The sequence below is a fragment of the Entelurus aequoreus genome, linkage group LG19 (assembly GCF_033978785.1).
Source record: "Entelurus aequoreus isolate RoL-2023_Sb linkage group LG19, RoL_Eaeq_v1.1, whole genome shotgun sequence".
NCBI lineage: Eukaryota > Metazoa > Chordata > Actinopteri > Syngnathiformes > Syngnathidae > Entelurus > Entelurus aequoreus.
In genome coordinates, this window is record NC_084749.1 from 9,105,734 (window position 1) to 9,125,637 (window position 19,904).

At 37.9% G+C, this 19,904-nt stretch overlaps 1 protein-coding gene across 1 annotated transcript in view; it reads right to left on the reverse strand.

Annotated features, from left to right (window-relative positions):
- Positions 1 to 19,904, reverse strand: part of p3h2 (prolyl 3-hydroxylase 2) — a 150,002-nt gene that overhangs the window by 26,612 nt on the left and 103,486 nt on the right. Inside the window, exons 3-5 of the mRNA XM_062027819.1 lie at positions 18,630 to 18,782; positions 15,081 to 15,270; positions 11,882 to 12,013 (exon numbers count right to left, since the gene is read on the reverse strand). Of these exons, the coding sequence (XP_061883803.1) occupies positions 11,882 to 12,013; positions 15,081 to 15,270; positions 18,630 to 18,782 (475 nt within the window). The remainder of the gene's footprint in view (positions 1 to 11,881; positions 12,014 to 15,080; positions 15,271 to 18,629; positions 18,783 to 19,904) is intronic.

Genomic DNA, 19,904 nt, shown 5'->3' on the forward strand with positions numbered 1-19,904 from the left:
ACCAAAGTCATAATTTTACTCAAAAAATGTCACCATTTTACGAGAAGAACAAAAACATGTTGGCAATATTGTGATTAAAGTCTGAATTTTATATGACAAATGTCGCCATTTTGCATTAAAAAGTAATAATTTTACATGAAAAAAGTAATAATTTTACAAGAAAATGTTACAGAAACAAACAATATGAGAAATTGTTTCCAATTTTATAAGAAATACGTCGAACATTGTGAGAAAAAGACTACTTTTAGTAAAAAAAAATTAGAATTTTTTGTTTGTAATTGGTTTTGAATCTTCATTATTTACTTCAAATTATTACAGTATGTCTCTATATACATATTTATTTTATTTTTTAATTAATTTTGGCCGAAGGGGGCGCATTTCAATTTCTTACACGCACTTGTTATTTCATATGTTGACCAGAGGGGAAGATACTTTTCCTTCTTCATGTCTCAAAAAGGGTAGAAATACAAGTACACACACACACACACACACACACACACACACACACACACACACACACACACACACACACACACACACACACACACACACACACACACACACACACACACACACACACACACACACACACACACACGTCTTGCCTACTTTGTGTGGACCCATGTTTGGTCAGTAGGTTGTGAGGGCCCCCCTTTCCACTATAGCTAGAATGATGAAAAAAATATATCTAGCACTAGATGGGAGTAGAGAGTTGCAACCTCACTTCAGAATGCAAAACACAAAGTAAAAAAAAAAATTTCACTTTTGTAGTTGTGAGGACCGACCACTGTCGCTAGGTAGATTTGACCATACACACGCATAGTAGTAAGTTATGCGAGTTGGCCATTTTTAAGGACAGCAAACACACACACACACATTCTTGTATTCCTTACATTCTTGCGACCTCCGAAAAATGGCCTCTCTCTTTAGGACTACCCTTTCTAGCTATATAAAGATGTGTATTTACACACATTAATAATATATACTTTCTATGCAAATATAAAAAAGCTTTTTGTGACAAATGAGTTGGAATTTCACAAGAAAATGGGCACAATTTCACAAGAAACTTTGAATTTTGGCAGTATTATAATGAAAGTTGCAATTTTACTCAAAATTTTACAAGAAAAACTTAAGATTTGTGCAAAACTATGATAAAAGTTGGAATTTTGTTCAATAACAGTCGCAATTTTACAAGAAAAGCTTAACATTTTGGCAACTTTATGAAAAGAGTCGTAATTTTACTCGATAAAAGTCACAATTTTCTAAGGATATTGTAATAATTATCAGAATTTTAATTGGCAAAATTATGACCAAAGTCATAATTTTACTCAAAAAATGTCACCATTTCACGAGAACAACAAAAAAATGTGGCAATATTGTGATTAAAGTCTGAATTTTATATGACAAATGTCGCCATTTTGCATTAAAAAGTAATAATTTTACATGAAAAAAGTAATAATTTTACAAGAAAATGTTACAGAAACAAAGAATATGAGAAATTGTTTCCAATTTTATAAGAAATACGTCGAACATTGTGAGAAAAAGACTACTTTTAGTAAAAAAAAATTAGAATTTTTTGTTTGTAATTGGTTTTGAATCTTCATTGTTTACTTCAAATTATTACAGTATGTCTCTATATACATATTTATTTTATTTTTTAATTAATTTTGGCCGAAGGGGGCGCATTTCAATTTCTTACACGCACTTGTTATTTCATATGTTGACCAGAGGGGAAGATACTTTTCCTTCTTCATGTCTCAAAAAGGGTAGAAATACAAGTACACACACACACACACACACACACACACACACACACACACACACACACACACACACACACACACACACACACACACACACACACACGTCTTGCCTACTTTGTGTGGACCCATGTTTGGTCAGTAGGTTGTGAGGGCCCCCCTTTCCACTATAGCTAGAATGATGAAAAAAATATATCTAGCACTAAATGGGAGTAGAGAGTTGCAACCTCACTTCAGAATGCAAAACACAAAGTAAAAAAAAAAATTTCACTTTTGTAGTTGTGAGGACCGACCACTGTCGCTAGGTAGATTTGACCATACACACGCATAGTAGTAAGTTATGCGAGTTGGCCATTTTTAAGGACAGCAAACACACACACACATTCTTGTATTTCTTACATTCTTGCGACCTCCGAAAAATGGCCTCTCTCTTTAGGACTACCCTTTCTAGCTATATAAAGATGTGTATTTACACACATTAATAATATATACATACTATGCAAATATAAAAAAGCTTGTTGTGACAAATGAGTTGGAATTTCACAAGAAAATGGTCACAATTTCACAAGAAAAACTTTGAATTTTGGCAGTATTATAATGAAAGTTGCAATTTTACTCAAAATTTTACAAGAAAAACTTAAGTTTTGTGCAAAACTATGATAAAAGTTGGAATTTTGTTCAATAACAGTCGCAATTTTACAAGAAAAGCTTAACATTTTGGCAACTTTATGAAAAGAGTCGTAATTTCCTCGATAAAAGTCACAATTCTCTAAGGATATTGTAATAATTATCAGAATTTTAATTGGCAAAATTATGACAAAATTTATAATTTTACTCAAAAAATGTCACCATTTTACGAGAACAACAAAAAAATGTTGGCAATATTGTGATTAAAGTCTGAATTTTATATGACAAATGTCGCCATTTTGCATTAAAAAGTAATAATTTTACATTAAAAAAGTAATAATTTTACAAGAAAATGTTACAGAAACAAACAATATGAGAAATTGTTTCCAATTTTATAAGAAAAAATGTCGAACATTGTGAGAAAAAGACTACTTTTAGTAAAAAAAATTTGAATTTTTTGTTTGTAATTGGTTTTGAATCTTCATTATTTACTTCAAATTATTACAGTATGTCTCTATATACATATTTATTTTATTTTTTAATTAATTTTGGCCGAAGGGGGCGCATTTCAATTTCTTACACGCACTTGTTATTTCATATGTTGACCAGAGGGGAAGATACTTTTCCTTCTTCGTGTCTCAAAAAGGGTAGAAATACAAGCACACACACACACACACACACACACACACACACACACACACACACACACACACACACACACACACACACACACACACACACACACACACACACACACACACACGTCTTGCCTACTTTGTGTGGACCCATGTTTGGTCAGTAGGTTGTGAGGGCCCCCCTTTCCACTATAGCTAGAATGATGAAAAAAATATATCTAGCACTAGATGGGAGTAGAGAGTTGCAACCTCACTTCAGAATGCAAAACACAAAGTAAAAAAAAAAATTTCACTTTTGTAGTTGTGAGGACCGACCACTGTCGCTAGGTAGATTTGACCATACACACGCATAGTAGTAAGTTATGCGAGTTGGCCATTTTTAAGGACAGCAAACACACACACACACATTCTTGTATTTCTTACATTCTTGCGACCTCCGAAAAACGGCCTCTCTCTTTAGGACTACCCTTTCTAGCTATATAAAGATGTGTATTTACACACATTAATAATATATACATACTATGCAAATATAAAAAAGCTTGTTGTGACAAATGAGTTGGAATTTCACAAGAAAATGGTCACAATTTCACAAGAAAAACTTTTAATTTTGGCAGTATTATAATAAAAGTTGCAATTTTACTCAAAATTTTACAAGAAAAACTTAAGATTTGTGCAAAACTATGATAAAAGTTGGAATTTTGTTCAATAACAGTCGCAATTTTACAAGAAAAGCTTAACATTTTGGCAACTTTATGAAAAGAGTCGTAATTTTACTCGATAAAAGTCACAATTCTCTAAGGATATTGTAATAATTATCAGAATTTTAATTGGCAAAATTATGACCAAAGTCATAATTTTACTCAAAAAATGTCACCATTTTACGAGGACAACAAAAAAATTTGGCAATATTGTGATTAAAGTCTGAATTTTATATGACAAATGTCGCCATTTTGCATTAAAAAGTAATAATTTTACATGAAAAAAGTAATAATTTTACAAGAAAATGTTACAGAAACAAAGAATATGAGAAATTGTTTCCAATTTATAAGAAAAAAGTCGAACATTGTGAGAAAAAGACTACTTTTAGTAAAAAAAAATTAGAATTTTTGGTTTGTAATTGGTTTTGAATCTTCATTATTTACTTCAAATTATTACAGTATGTCTCTATATACATATTTATTTTATTTTTTAATTAATTTTGGCCAAAGGGGGCGCATTTCAATTTCTTACACGCACTTGTTATTTCATATGTTGACCAGAGGGGAAGATACTTTTCCTTCTTCATGTCTCAAAAAGGGTAGAAATACAAGTACACACACACACACACACACACACACACACACACACACACACACACACACACACACACACACACACACACACACACACACACACACACACACACACACACACACACACACACACACACACACACACACACACACACACACACACACATTCTTTCCAAGCTAGTAAAAAGGTTAACCAGAGTCTTCCTGTCTGGGCTGAGAGGAGCACGTGCTGCGGTCAGCCTGAGTGGGAGATATGAGCTGGGCCAGACGGAGGAAAACATCCCAGTGGGTTCACTTGGAGAACTCCAGCAGTTAAACACCACGAGAGGCTGCTGAGTGAAGGCCGGCGTGGAGCCGCCGTGGGGTGTTAAACAATCCACTGCCTTGTTGCGTGGCTTTATTACGTGTGCGGCAGAGAAAAACCCTACTTTTCTGGGTTGTTTTTTTTTTACTCACCAATTCAAAACGACTTCAAGACTAGGAAGATCTAGACCAAAACCCAGGCTCTCTGGACAAGAACAACACCCAGCAGGACTTTTCCAGTGAAGGTCCCACACCCTGGTGAATGGGAGTGTTGTTTGTTTGGCCCATGGTCATGTCGACAACCTCTTATGCCTACTGTAGTGTCTAAAAGTTGTTGAAGTGCCCAGCACAAAGTAGACAATCATGCTTTGTCAGCAGCTAACAAGACCGAACGGAGCTAGACTGAATGTCCTGGTTGAAGAGCCAAAGCAGGTGATGTCATTACAGCAATTTGATAGGCCGTGACTCGCCGCCAGGGTGCGGTTTAGTCACCTCCTGGGAGTCTACATGCTGTGTTCTTGGACCGGTTCTTTGGGTGTGTGTTCTCCTTGATCAGGTCTCTCCTGCAGATGTCTGCTTTGCATCGGGGGAGAACCCGAGCAATGAGCGATGCAGACGCGGGAGACGCGATGCTAACAACACGGCTGACGGTCCTAGCTATGACTGTCAAGTCGACAGGCTTTTTGCCGACCAATTTACGCCATGTGGTTTCAGCCCAGTTAGAGGAATTACCCAGGATGGGATGGAGTTTCTCCACGTGGTGGTCGGGCATGACGTTAAAGGGCATCCGGCAGTGGAGGCTCCTCTATGGCAGGGGTCACCAACGCGGTGCCCGCGGGCACCAGGTAGCCCGTAAGGACCAGATGAGTCGCCCGCTGGCCTGTTCTAAAAATAGCTCAAATAGCAGCACTTACCAGTGAGCTGCCTCTATTTTTTAAATGTTATTTATTTACTAGCAAGCTGGCCTCGCTTTGCCCAACATTTTTAATTCTAAGAGAGACAAAACTCAAATAGAATTTGAAAATCCAAGAAAATATTTTAAAGACTTGGTCTTCACTTGTTTAAATAAATTCATTGTTTTTTTTACTTTGCCTCTTATAACTTTCAGAAAGACAATTTTAGAGAAAAAATACAACCTTAAAAAGGATTTTAAGATTTTTAAACACATATACCTTTTTACCTTTTAAATTCCTTCCTGACAATTTAAATCAATGTTCAAGTAAATTTATTATTTTTATTGTAAAGAATAATAAATACATTTTAATTTAATTCTTCATTTTAGCTTCTGTTTTTTCGACGAAGAATATTTGTGAAATATTTCTTCAAACTTATTATGATTAAAATTCAAAAAGATTATTCTGGCAAATCTAGAAAATCTGTAGAATCAAATTTAAATCTTATTTCAAAGTCTTTTGATTTTCTTTTAAAAATGTTGTTCTGGAAAATCTAGAAGAAATAATGATTTGTCTTTGTTAGAAATATAGCTTGGTCCAATTTGTTATATATTCTAACAAAGTGCAGATTGGATTTTAACCTATTTAAAACATTTCATCAAAATTCTAAAATTAATCTTAGTCAGGAAAAATTACTAATGATGTTCCATAAATTATTTCTTTTTATTTTTTCAAAAAGATTCGAATTAGCTAGTTTTTCTCTTCTTTTTGTCGGTTAAATTTTGAATTTTAAAGAGTCGAAATTGAAGATAAACTATGTTTCAAAATTTTATTGTCATTTTTTTCGTGTTTTCTCCTCTTTTAAACCATTCGATTAAGTGTAAATATAATTAATTATTAATAATAACATAGAGTTAAAGGTAAATTGAGCAAATTGGCTATTTTCGGCAATTTATTGAAGTGTGTATCAAACTGGTAGCCCTTCGCAATAATCACTACCCAAGAAGTAGCTCTTGCTTTCAAAAAGGTTGGTGACCCCTGCTCTATGGGGTCTTGGGGCACTAGGAGGTCAACCCCTTTATTACTGTTACCCCAGGTGGCCCTTGGCACAGGCCTAGTACCTGACTGCCGCCTAGCCAGGGATACGGCGAAGACCTCAACGGCGGAGCAGGCGGAAGACGGTAGATTTAAGAACTACCACAACGGCTGCAGCAGAAAAGGGTCCCCAGTCGTCTTAGACTCCATGCCACTGGACCCTGACCCGATTCTGTCAAGGATCGTGTGGAGACTGTCTGTACACCAGTCTCCCCACGTTAAACAAAGTCACGCACAGGCATCCTCCATAAAGGGATACACCCCTACCAGGAGGATCGTAATACTCGCTTCGAGTAACCACCGATGAAGACTAGATGTGACCGATCTAAGTCTAAGACTAGATGTGACCGACCTAAGTCTAAGACTAGATGTGACCGACCTTAGTCTAAGACTAGCTGTGACCGACCTAAGTCTAAGACTAGATGTGACCGACCTTAGTCTAAGACTAGATGTGACCGACCTAAGTCTAAGACTAAATGTGACCGACCTTAGTCTAAGACTAGATGTGACCGACCTAAGTCTAAGACTAGATGTGACCGACCTTAGTCTAAGACTAGATGTGACCGACCTAAGTCTAAGACTAGATGTGACCGACCTTAGTCTAAGACTAGATGTGACCGACCTAAGTCTAAGACTAGATGTGACCGACCTTAGTCTAAGACTAGATGTGACCGACCTAAGTCTAAGACTAAATGTGACCGACCTTAGTCTAAGACTAGATGTGACCGACCTAAGTCTAAGACTAGATGTGACCGACCTAAGTCTAAGACTAAATGTGACCGACCTTAGTCTAAGACTAGATGTGACCGACCTAAGTCTAAGACTAGATGTGACCGACCTTAGTCTAAGACTAGATGTGACCGACCTAAGTCTAAGACTAAATGTGACCGACCTTAGTCTAAGACTAGATGTGACCGACCTAAGTCTAAGACTAAATGTGACCGACCTTAGTCTAAGACTAGATGTGACCGATCTAAGTCTAAGACTAGATGTGACCGACCTAAGTCTAAGACTAGATGTGACCGACCTTAGTCTAAGACTAGCTGTGACCGACCTAAGTCTAAGACTAGATGTGACCGACCTTAGTCTAAGACTAGATGTGACCGACCTAAGTCTAAGACTAAATGTGACCGACCTTAGTCTAAGACTAGATGTGACCGACCTAAGTCTAAGACTAAATGTGACCGACCTTAGTCTAAGACTAGATGTGACCGACCTAAGTCTAAGACTAAATGTGACCGATCTAAGTCCAAGACTAGATGTGACCGATCTAAGTCTAAGACTAGATGTGACCGACCTAAGTCTAAGACTAGATGTGACCGACCTAAGTCTAAGACTAGATGTGACCGACCTTAGTCTAAGACTAGATGTGACGACCTAAGTCTAAGACTAAATTTGACCAATCTAAGTCTAAGACTAGATGTGACCGATCTAAGTCTAAGACTAGATGTGACGACCTAAGTCTAAGACTAAATTTGACCAATCTAAGTCCAAGACTAGATGTGACCGATCTAAGTCTAAGACTAGATGTGACCGATCTAAGTCTAAGACTAGGTGTGACCGATCTAAGTCTAAGACTAGATGTGACCGATCTAAGTCTAAGACTAGATGTGACCGATTTAAGTCTAAGACTAGATGTGACCGATCTAAGTCTAAGACTAGATGTGACCGACCTAAGTCTAAGACTAGATGTGACCGACCTAAGTCTAAGAATAAATGTGACCAATCTAAGTCCAAGACTAGATGTGACCGATCTAAGTCTAAGACTAGATGTGACCGACCTAAGTCTAAGACTAGATGTGACCGACCTAAGTCTAAGACTAGATGTGACCGACCTTAGTCTAAGACTAGATGTGACGACCTAAGTCTAAGACTAAATTTGACCAATCTAAGTCTAAGACTAGATGTGACCGATCTAAGTCTAAGACTAGATGTGACGACCTAAGTCTAAGACTAAATTTGACCAATCTAAGTCCAGGACTAGATGTGACCGATCTAAGTCTAAGACTAGATGTGACCGATCTAAGTCTAAGACTAGGTGTGACCGATCTAAGTCTAAGACTAGATGTGACCGATCTAAGTCTAAGACTAGATGTGACCGATTTAAGTCTAAGACTAGATGTGACCGATCTAAGTCTAAGACTAGATGTGACCGACCTAAGTCTAAGAATAAATGTGACCAATCTAAGTCCAAGACTAGATGTGACCGATCTAAGTCTAAGACTAGATGTGACCGATCTAAGTCTAAGACTAGATGTGATCGACCTAAGTCTAAGACTAAATGTGACCGATCTAAGTCCAAGACTAGATGTGACCAAACTAAGTCTAAGACTAGATGTGACCGACCTAAGTCTAAGACTAAATGTGACCAATCTAAGTCCAAGACTAGATGTGACCGATCTAAGTCCAAGACTAGATGTGACCGATCTAAGTCTAAGACTAGATGTGACCGACCTAAGTCTAAGACTAGATGTGACCGATCTAAGTCCAAGACTAGATGTGACCGATCTAAGTCCAAGACTAGATGTGACCGATCTAAGTCTAAGACTAGATGTGACCGATCTAAGTCCAAGACTAGATGTGACCGATCTAAGTCTAAGACTAGATGTGACCGACCTAAGTCTAAGACTAAATGTGACGACCTAAGTCTAAGACTAAATTTGACCAATCTAAGTCTAAGACTAGATGTGACCGATCTAAGTCTAAGACTAGATGTGACCGACCTAAGTCTAAGACTAGATGTGACCGACCTAAGTCTAAGAATAAATGTGACCAATCTAAGTCCAAGACTAGATGTGACCGATCTAAGTCTAAGACTAGATGTGACCGACCTAAGTCTAAGACTAGATGTGACCGACCTAAGTCTAAGAATAAATGTGACCAATCTAAGTCCAAGACTAGATGTGACCGATCTAAGTCTAAGACTAGATGTGACCGACCTAAGTCTAAGACTAGATGTGACCGACCTAAGTCTAAGACTAGATGTGACCGACCTTAGTCTAAGACTAGATGTGACGACCTAAGTCTAAGACTAAATTTGACCAATCTAAGTCTAAGACTAGATGTGACCGATCTAAGTCTAAGACTAGATGTGACGACCTAAGTCTAAGACTAAATTTGACCAATCTAAGTCCAGGACTAGATGTGACCGATCTAAGTCTAAGACTAGATGTGACCGATCTAAGTCTAAGACTAGGTGTGACCGATCTAAGTCTAAGACTAGATGTGACCGATCTAAGTCTAAGACTAGATGTGACCGATTTAAGTCTAAGACTAGATGTGACCGATCTAAGTCTAAGACTAGATGTGACCGATCTAAGTCTAAGACTAGATGTGACCGACCTAAGTCTAAGAATAAATGTGACCAATCTAAGTCCAAGACTAGATGTGACCGATCTAAGTCTAAGACTAGATGTGACCGATCTAAGTCTAAGACTAGATGTGATCGACCTAAGTCTAAGACTAAATGTGACCGATCTAAGTCCAAGACTAGATGTGACCAAACTAAGTCTAAGACTAGATGTGACCGACCTAAGTCTAAGACTAAATGTGACCAATCTAAGTCCAAGACTAGATGTGACCGATCTAAGTCCAAGACTAGATGTGACCGATCTAAGTCTAAGACTAGATGTGACCGACCTAAGTCTAAGACTAGATGTGACCGATCTAAGTCCAAGACTAGATGTGACCGATCTAAGTCCAAGACTAGATGTGACCGATCTAAGTCTAAGACTAGATGTGACCGATCTAAGTCCAAGACTAGATGTGACCGATCTAAGTCTAAGACTAGATGTGACCGACCTAAGTCTAAGACTAAATGTGACGACCTAAGTCTAAGACTAAATTTGACCAATCTAAGTCTAAGACTAGATGTGACCGATCTAAGTCTAAGACTAGATGTGACCGACCTAAGTCTAAGACTAGATGTGACCGACCTAAGTCTAAGAATAAATGTGACCAATCTAAGTCCAAGACTAGATGTGACCGATCTAAGTCTAAGACTAGATGTGACCGATCCAAGTCTAAGACTAGATCTGACCGATCCAAGTCTAAGACTAGATGTGATCGACCTAAGTCTAAGACTAAATGTGACCAATCTAAGTCCAAGACTAGATGTGACCGATCTAAGTCCAAGACTAGATGTGACCGATCTAAGTCTAAGACTAAATGTGACCAATCTAAGTCCAAGACTAAATGTGACCAATCTAAGTCCAAGACTAGATGTGACCGATCTAAGTCCAAGACTAGATGTGACCGATCTAAGTCCAAGACTAGATGTGACCGATCTAAGTCCAAGACTAGATGTGACCGATCTAAGTCTAAGACTAGATGTGACCGATCCAAGTCTAAGACTAGATGTGATCGACCTAAGTCTAAGACTAAATGTGACCAATCTAAGTCCAAGACTAGATGTGACCGATCTAAGTCCAAGACTAGATGTGACCGATCTAAGTCTAAGACTAGATATGACCGATCTAAGTCTAAGACTAGATGTGACCGATCTAAGTCTAAGACTAGATGTGACCGATCTAAGTCTAAGACTAGATGTGACCGATCTAAGTCTAAGACTAGATGTGACCGATCTAAGTCTAAGACTAGATGTGTTTGTTCTTTCCATTTTGACAGTAAAAAAATATATGCATTGCATGAAATGGCATACATTTAAAACTTTAATATCATCCAATATTGAAAAAAAAAAAGTATATAATCATACTTCCCCAAAACATTTTTTTGTTCAAATGAAATTAAATATCTAAATATGTGCTTGACTTGTCATTTCAAAGCAAGTTATCCATCAAATTGTAAAAATGACTATAGTTTTTACGCTGAAATGTACCTTGGTTTTAACAGCATATTACTGTAAATTGAAAACTTTTTACTGTAAAATTCTGTCGACTGATCAGCCAGTTTTTTACCATAAGATTTTTTTTTAATTTTTTTTTTTCTCCATAAAGAAATACAATCATGTGTGCTTACGGACTGTATCCCTGCAGACTGTATTGATTAATATTGATATATAATGTATATATTGTGTTTTTTATGTTGATTTAATTAAAAAAAAATTAAAAAAATTATTTATTTATTTTTTTAAATTTCTTGCGCGGCCCGGTACCAATCGGTGGTTGGGGGACCACTGCTTTACGGGGTCAGGCCTGCGACCAATTAGCCGCCATAAACGACTGAATGACGTTGGCACGTGTGCCATTAAGGAACCAGGTTCCAGGGTTCCTTCCTATTCCCCAAAATGTATACTAGGAATAATTTAGAGGACTGACCTTGGAAGTAGGCGAACTGGAGGTAGTCGTAGTGGAGAGGAAGGTAGTTCTCCATGGGGGACAGGCGGCCCGGCCGGGTGGCGAGGTCTCTGACGCACTCGTGTTCACAGTGCAGCACCTGAGTGAAGTGATCTAGGACACAACAGGTCTGGAATCAGTGTGGGGGTCAGAAAGTACAGGACCAAACCAAGCAGATCCCAGACTTTTGAATTGTTAGCTCTCGGAAGAAAAAAAACATTGACATAAGTAATGAGTCACACACAAGTTAATTGTACGGGAAATGTTTGGAGTAACTGTCAGAATAATTGTATCGAAGTTATCACAAAACTTTGTGTTACATTGAGTTCAGCTCGCCCTGCGAGAGGACAAAAGCTGTCTTTGATCCTACCAAGCAGAAGGCTTGTAAAACTCCACTGTGTACGATGGGAAGCAACATGAAGGCGTCGGTTTCTTTCTTCTATTATAATCCACCCGAGATCTACAAAGCGGAGAGGAAGCAGGGCCTGACTCCACTCCAGGCACCTTTTCTTTGAACTGTTTCACGACCTTTTCTTTGAACTGTTTTTAATCAAAAGCGATGGCTGTTTACGACCCCCCTCCCTTAGAAACTGCTGTTGCCATGTAATCAGGGAAAGTCCAAATAAAAGAGGAGGTGTAAAATCTTTTGTCAGAGCATGGTGGAGACTGTACAAGAGCACAGCCCAGACGTTTCTCCTCAATTGAGCCAAATGTAATTCTGTCTCTTGTTTAATTATCATCATTTCCCTTAAAAAGGAAAGGAAACATTGGGGAAGGAGGAGGAGCAAAAAAGCCGAAAAAAACCCCTCAAGCAACAATGAGCACATATTTACGACACACAAAAAAGTCAAAGGTTAGCCATCAGGACACTGCTTTGTAGTCCATCATCGTGGAAGGTGTGGGATGGGGTCTATGTGTGCATATCTCTGCAGTAGTAGTGCATGCATGTGTGTTTTGTCCAGAAGCCTGGAAGTCTGCTCTTTTGTTCAAAGTCATGGAACAGAGTCAACATGCCAGGCGTTTTTGAAGAAAGGGGGAAGGGATTTTAGAGCGTCTTTCACTGCAATGGTCTCACTGGGGGTGTTTACTGCATGACCCTGCCAAGGCCAATGCAGAGGGAGCCACATTGTAGATAAGGATTGTTTTGGTCAGGGCTTTCTCTGCTCCAGTTGTCTGTTCTGGCTCTAAAACCGATCATAATTCCATCAGCAGGTAATATCCCGATAAAGTGATACAATCTAAATCCGTAACATAGGCCAAATTGATATTGTTGTCAATGGTATATTGTTTATATCGTGCAAAAATCGATGAGATAATGCAGAATTGTATTCAATTGAAATAATGTTTCGCCAAAGTTGAAAACATTTGGTAAACAAAGCAGATTGCATTGTTGCCGTGACGACGACCGTGTGGTCTGCTGATAATTCCGCTGAGATCATTGTGGGACGTCATCAAAGACTCATAAAACACACACGGGCCAACCGTGATTAATTGCTTGTTTACGTTTCAAGGAGGAAAACTGAGTCCAAAGCAAGGCAGTTTTCACCCCCAAGAAATCCCTAATTGGCTAGGAGTCCTCCCACGTGCTTGACCCGGAGCAATAAAGTGGAAGAAGTTAAAGAGTGCAACGTTAGAAGATACATCAATCTTGTGGGGAAAGAAAGTGGTTGACCTCAAGAAGGGCTAGATCCAATATTCTGCCTTTACCAAGATAACTACCGTATACTCAGTGTGTGTTCACAATGTCAGAAAGAACATATGTGTATTTATACTGTATATATGTTGCATTATGGGTCCAGTTTGAAATGACGTACACAACCTAAAAGCAGTAAAGTTGTGAGGAGACACATTTTTCAAGTGGCATTCTTTCCCATTCTTGCTTGATGTACAGCTAAAGTTGTTCAACAGTCCGGGGGTCTCAGTTGTGCTATTTTAGGCTTCATAATGCACCACACATTTTCAATGGGAGACAGGTCTGGACTACAGGCAGGCCAGTCTAGTACCCGCACTCTTTTACTATGAAGCCATGCTGTTGTAACACGAGGCTTGACATTGTCTTGCTGAAATAAGCAGGGGCGTCCATGGTAACGTTGCTTGGATGGCAACATATGTTGCTCCAAAAGCTGTATGTACCTTTCAGCATTAATGGTGCCTTCACAGATGTGTAAGTTACCCATGTCTTGGGCACTAATACACCCCCATACCATCACCCATGCTGGCTTTTACACTATGCGCCGAGAACAGTCCGGATGGTTCTTTTCCTCTTTGGTCCGGAGTACTTGACGTCCACAGTTTCCAAACGTGCAAAGACTGTGAGGAGACACACTTCCTTCAGTACACTAGGTCTGATGTTCAAAGACTGTGAGGAGACACACTTCCTACAGTACACTAGGTCTGATGTTGAAAGACTGAGGAGACACACTTCCTACAGTACACTAGGTCTATATATATATATATATGTGTGTATATATATACATGTGTATATATATATATACATACATACATACATATATATATATATATATATATACATGTGTATATATATATACATACATATATATATATATATACACATATATATATATATACATATATATATATACACATATATATATATATACATATATATATATATATACATATAGATATATATATATATTATATATATATATAAATATATATATGTATACACACACACACACACACACATGAACACACATTTTAATGTGTGTGTATATATATATATATATATATATATATACATATATATATATATATATATATATATATATGTATATATATATATTTGTATATATATATATGTATATGTATGCATATATATATATACATATATGTATGCATATATATATATACATATATATATATACATTATATATATGTATGACGATGACTTCTGTTTTGTTTTGATCAGCCGTTTTACTGCCGTGTTACAGACACTGTTTGGAAACAATTAAGGTATATACATTAACATTTACAGAATATTTCTGTGTAAATAACTCATTTCACAACATATATATCTGCCACTTATTTTGTTTGGTGCGGCTAATACATGGAAAATATGTTTTTCTTCTAAAACTAGCTCTATAGCCCGAAGACCACCGTACACCATTTTTGCAGTCATGTTAAAATGAAGTCCGCCACATCAGGTGTCCATTCTTACCTGATATGACTTCATAGAGGCTGTAACGGTAGCGAAGGTGGTCGTGGCCCTCAAACCTGTGTGGCCCCTGACACAGGGCCCGGCACTCCACGTCCGCTTTGTAGTACTCCAACAGGGCGTCCTCGAAGAGATGGATGGCCCCCTCGTAGTCGCCTTGGTCGTACAAAGTCACAGCCGCCGTAAAGGAGCGCTGCGTGGAAGACAAAGGTGTGATCAGAGCCTTTATCAGCTACAGTCAGAGAATTATCTTCTTCTTCTTCTTGGACAAGGAATACCTGGGTGTGTCCAACAACTACAATTTGCAATTCTGGTAGTGCGTGTGAACGCCCTATGTGTGCGAGACGCCGAACCGCCGATAGGCGTGAGTGGAACTTAAGTGCTTAAATGTCCAGGGTGAGTGGAGTGTGTGGATGTTGGAACCATTCCAATCCGGTGAGAAATGTGAGATATGGAGAGTTTTGTATATTGCCCATTCATTTTTAATGCGGGGGAAATTCCTGGTAATTCCAAGTAGTCAGGGAATTGGTGTGGATGTTGGAACTGTTCGAATTGGGTGAGAAATGTGGGATATGCAGTCATGCCCATTCATTGTCAATGAGGAGAAAATTCCGGGAAATTCGTGGAAAAGGAAAACAGTGAAGAGTAGTGTGGGTGGATGGTTGGAAAGTTGGAATCGGGTTTAAAAATGGTGCAAAATTTAAGAAAATATAGGGCAGTGTAGAATTGTGGATGAATACGAGTGGGAATTTCCTAGAAATTCAGGAAAAACGGGAAATTTAGAAAATATTAAAACCAGCACAATTGTCCTAGATGACATGAATGGGTTGGTGCTGGAATTTTTGCAATCGGTTGAACAATGTTGACGTAGTAACAGTTTGAATTGAGAATGGGTATTTCAGAATTCCTGGAATTTCGGGAAAACCGTGAATTTGTACGGAAAAAAAAAAAATAGGAGCGTTTTTTTGTCCCAACTAAGAGGAATGTTTTGAAAGGGGAATGGTCAAAAACGGTTGAAAAATGTGGACGGTGAAAACTTTCCGGGAGGAGGTGAAAATAGAGGCTTGGGAAAACCGGGAATTCTGGGAATTCCTGGAATGTTTTTGAACCTGAAAAATGGTAGTTGGATTTTCGAAGGTGAGTGGAGTGTGTGGATGCTGGAACGGTTCGAATCGGGTGAGAAATTTGGGATAAGCATTCGAGTGTGTAATGCCCATTCATTGTCAATGGAGGGAAAAATTCCGGGAAATTTGGGGAAAGGGAAAACATGTTTTGCGTTCCATATATGTGAAGAGTAGTGTGGGTGGATGGTTGAAAAGTTGAAATCGGGTCTAAAAATTGTGCAAAATTTTAAGAAAATATAGGGCAGTGTAGAAAATAATGAATAAGTTTATTCATTTGAATGGGAATTTCCTGGAAATTCGGGAAAACTGGGAATTTTAGAAAATATTGATACTATCACAATTGTCCTAGCTGATGTGAATGGGTTGGTGTTGGAATTTTTGGAATCGGTTTTAAAATGTTGACGTAGTAACAGTTTGAATTGAGAATGGGTATTTCGGAATTCCTGGAAAAATGGGAATTTGTTTTTAAAAAAAAATAGGAGCGTTTTTTTGCCCCAACTAAGAGGAATGTTTTGAAAGGGGAATGGTCAAAAACGGTGGAAAAATGTGGACTGTGGAAACTTTCCTGGAGGAAGTGAAAATAGAGGCTTGGGAAAACCGGGAATTCTGGGAATTCCTGGAATGTTTTTGAACCTGAAAAATGGTAGTTTGATTTTCAAAGGTGAGTGGAGTGTGTGGATGCTGGAACGCTTCGAATCGGGTGAGAAATTTGGGATAAGCATTCCAGTGTGTAATGCCCATGCATTGTCAATGGGGGAAAAATTCCGGGAAATTTGGGGAAATATATGTGAAGAGTAGTGTGGGTGGATGGTTGAAAAGTTGAAATCGGGTCTAAAAATGGTGCAAAGTTTTAAGAAAATATAGGGCAGTGTAGAACTATGAATATGTTTATTCATTTGAGTGGGAATTTCCTGGAAATGTTTTAAAATATTAATAGCACAATTGTCCTAGATGATATGAATGGATTGGTGTTGGAATTTTTGAAATCGGTTGAAAAATGTCCTATATTTTAAGAAAATATAGGGCATTGTAGAAGTATTAATAAGTTTATTCATTTGAGTGGGAATTTCCTGGAAATTCGGGAAAACTGGGATTTTTTTAATATACTGTATTGATAATAGATGATATGAATGGGTTGGTGTTGGAATTTTTGGAATCGGTTGAACAATGTTGACGTAGTAACACTTTGAATTGAGAATGGGTATTTCGGAATTCCTGGAAAGCCGGGAATTTGTACGGGGAAAAAAATAGGAGCGTTTTTTTTGTCCCAACTAAGAGGAATGTTTTGAAGGTGGGATGGTCCAAAACGGTGGAAAAATGTGGACTGTGGAAACTTTCCTGGAAGAGGTGAAAATAGAGGCTTGGGAAAACCGGGAATTCTGGGAATTCCTGGAATATTTTTGAAGCTGAAAAAAAACAGTTTGATCTTCAAAGGTGAGTGGAGTGTGTGGATGTTGGAACGCTTCGAATCGGGTGAGAAATTTGGGATAAGCATTCCAGTGTGTAATGCCCATTCATTGTCAATGGAGGGAAAAATTCCGGGAAATTTGGGGAAATATGTGTGAAGAGTAGTGTGGGTGGATGGTGGAAAAGTTGAAATCAGGTCTAAATATGGTGCAAAATTTTAAGAAAATATAGGGAAGTGTAGAACTATGAATATGTTTATTCATTTGAGTGGGAATTTCCTGGAAATTCGGGAATTTCGGGAAAACTTGGAATTTTTGAAAATATTGATACCAGCACAATTGTCCTAGATGATATGAATGGGTTGGTGCTGGAATTTTTGGAATTGGTTGTAAAATGTTGACGTAGTAGCAGTTTGAATTGAGAATGGGTATTTCGGAATTCCTGGAATTTCAGGAAAACCAGGAATTTGTACGTTTTTTGTCCCAACTAAGAGGAATGTTTTGAAAGGGGAATGGTCAAAAACGGTTGAAAAATGTGGACTTCGAAAACTTTCCGGGAAGAAGTGAAAATAGGGCTTTGGAAAACCGGGAATTCCTGGAATTTTTTTTAACCTAAAAAATGTTAGTTTGATTTCCCAAGGTGAGTGGAGTGTGTGGATGTTGGAACGCTTCGAATCGGGTGAGAAACGTGGGATAAGCATTCGGTTGTATAATGCCCATTCATTGTCTATGGGGAAAACATTCCTGGAAATTTGGGGAAAGGGAAAAACATGTTTCACGTTCCATATATGTGAAGAGTAGTGTGGGTGAATGGTTGAAAAGTGGAAATCGGGTCTAAAAATGGTGCAACATTTTAAGAAAATATAGGGCAGTGTAGAACTAGTAATACGTTTATTCATTTGAGTGGGAATTTCCTGGAAATTCGGGAAAACCTGGAAATTTAGAAAATATTGATACCAGCACAATTGTCCTAGATGATATGAATGCTGTCTAGGTTGACCTAAAATGATCTCCTCTCTCACCTGGTGAGGACGAGCTTCTCGGTCCACAAAGTGGTCCTCCTTGACTCCCTTCAGGTCTTTGTACTGCTCCAGGTCCTGACCCATCTCCACGTGTTCCGGATTGGCCTGGAAGTAGGTGTGCGCCGCGGCCGCCGCTTTGTCCGGCTGCTTCAGCTGCAAGGAGGCAAAGCAAAGAGATTACCCCTAAATGTCACGCTACTTTTGACCTTCGCTTTGACATCTGCGGCTCGTAAAACCGGCGTGGCTAGTTTATGCGTTGAATATTTTTAATTAAACACAAGCAGAAAAGGTGTGTTATTGTTTGCGCTACGTTGTCGTCTTTTGGACGAGTTTGCTCACTGCGGGTGTTGCGGGTTGAAAATGTACTACCGGAAGTATAACCGTCCATAGCGTTTCTACTCGTATGGATTCTTCATTCATCACTCCAAGCAACGTTTGTAAGTTTTACAATATAACTACAATAAATCTTACTCATTAAACCGTCTCAAAAATAAAAATTAAAAAATTAAAAATTAACAACAAAAAAATATAATAATAATAGTAATAATAGTAAATAAAAATAATTATTAAAAAAATGTATACAAATAATAATAATAATAAAAAAATACAATTTTAAAATTTTTTTTGTGATTTCTAATCGCTGCTATGTTGGAATTAATAATAATAGCAATAATAGAAAATACAAATGATTAAAAAAAATAAAATAATAATAATAAAAAAATCAAAAAAATGTTTGTTGTAATTTCTAATCGCTGCTATGTTGGAATTATAATGAATATTAATAACGTTGTTGATATTATTCATTTTTGTTTGACTACTTTGGATTGTTTTGTGTCACATTTGTGTGTCCTCTCAATGACTCTTGCTTGGTTTGGAATTGTATTATTATTGTATTATTTTGCTAGGCTGGTTACAAATGGCGTATTAAAAAAAAAAAAAAAAGTTCGTACGTGTTTACCGTAAATTCCGGACTTTAAGCCGCTACTTTTTTCCCTACGCTTTGAACCCTGCGACTTATAGAACGGTGCGGGTAATTCATGAACTATTCTTCGTTGACAGCCATATCACAAATATGCAAATATGTAAATGCAAAAAAACAACAAAAAAACAAGCAAACACACTGAAAAGTTGTGATATTGTTTGTGCTATGGCGCCATCTTTTGGACGAGTTCGCTCACTGCAGGTGCTGCTGGGTGAACGTCTCCAGTATTTCCTTCCGTTTAGTGCTTTCAACCGGAAGTACAAGTGCCGTTCCGTCTTCCAGTTGTCAATAAC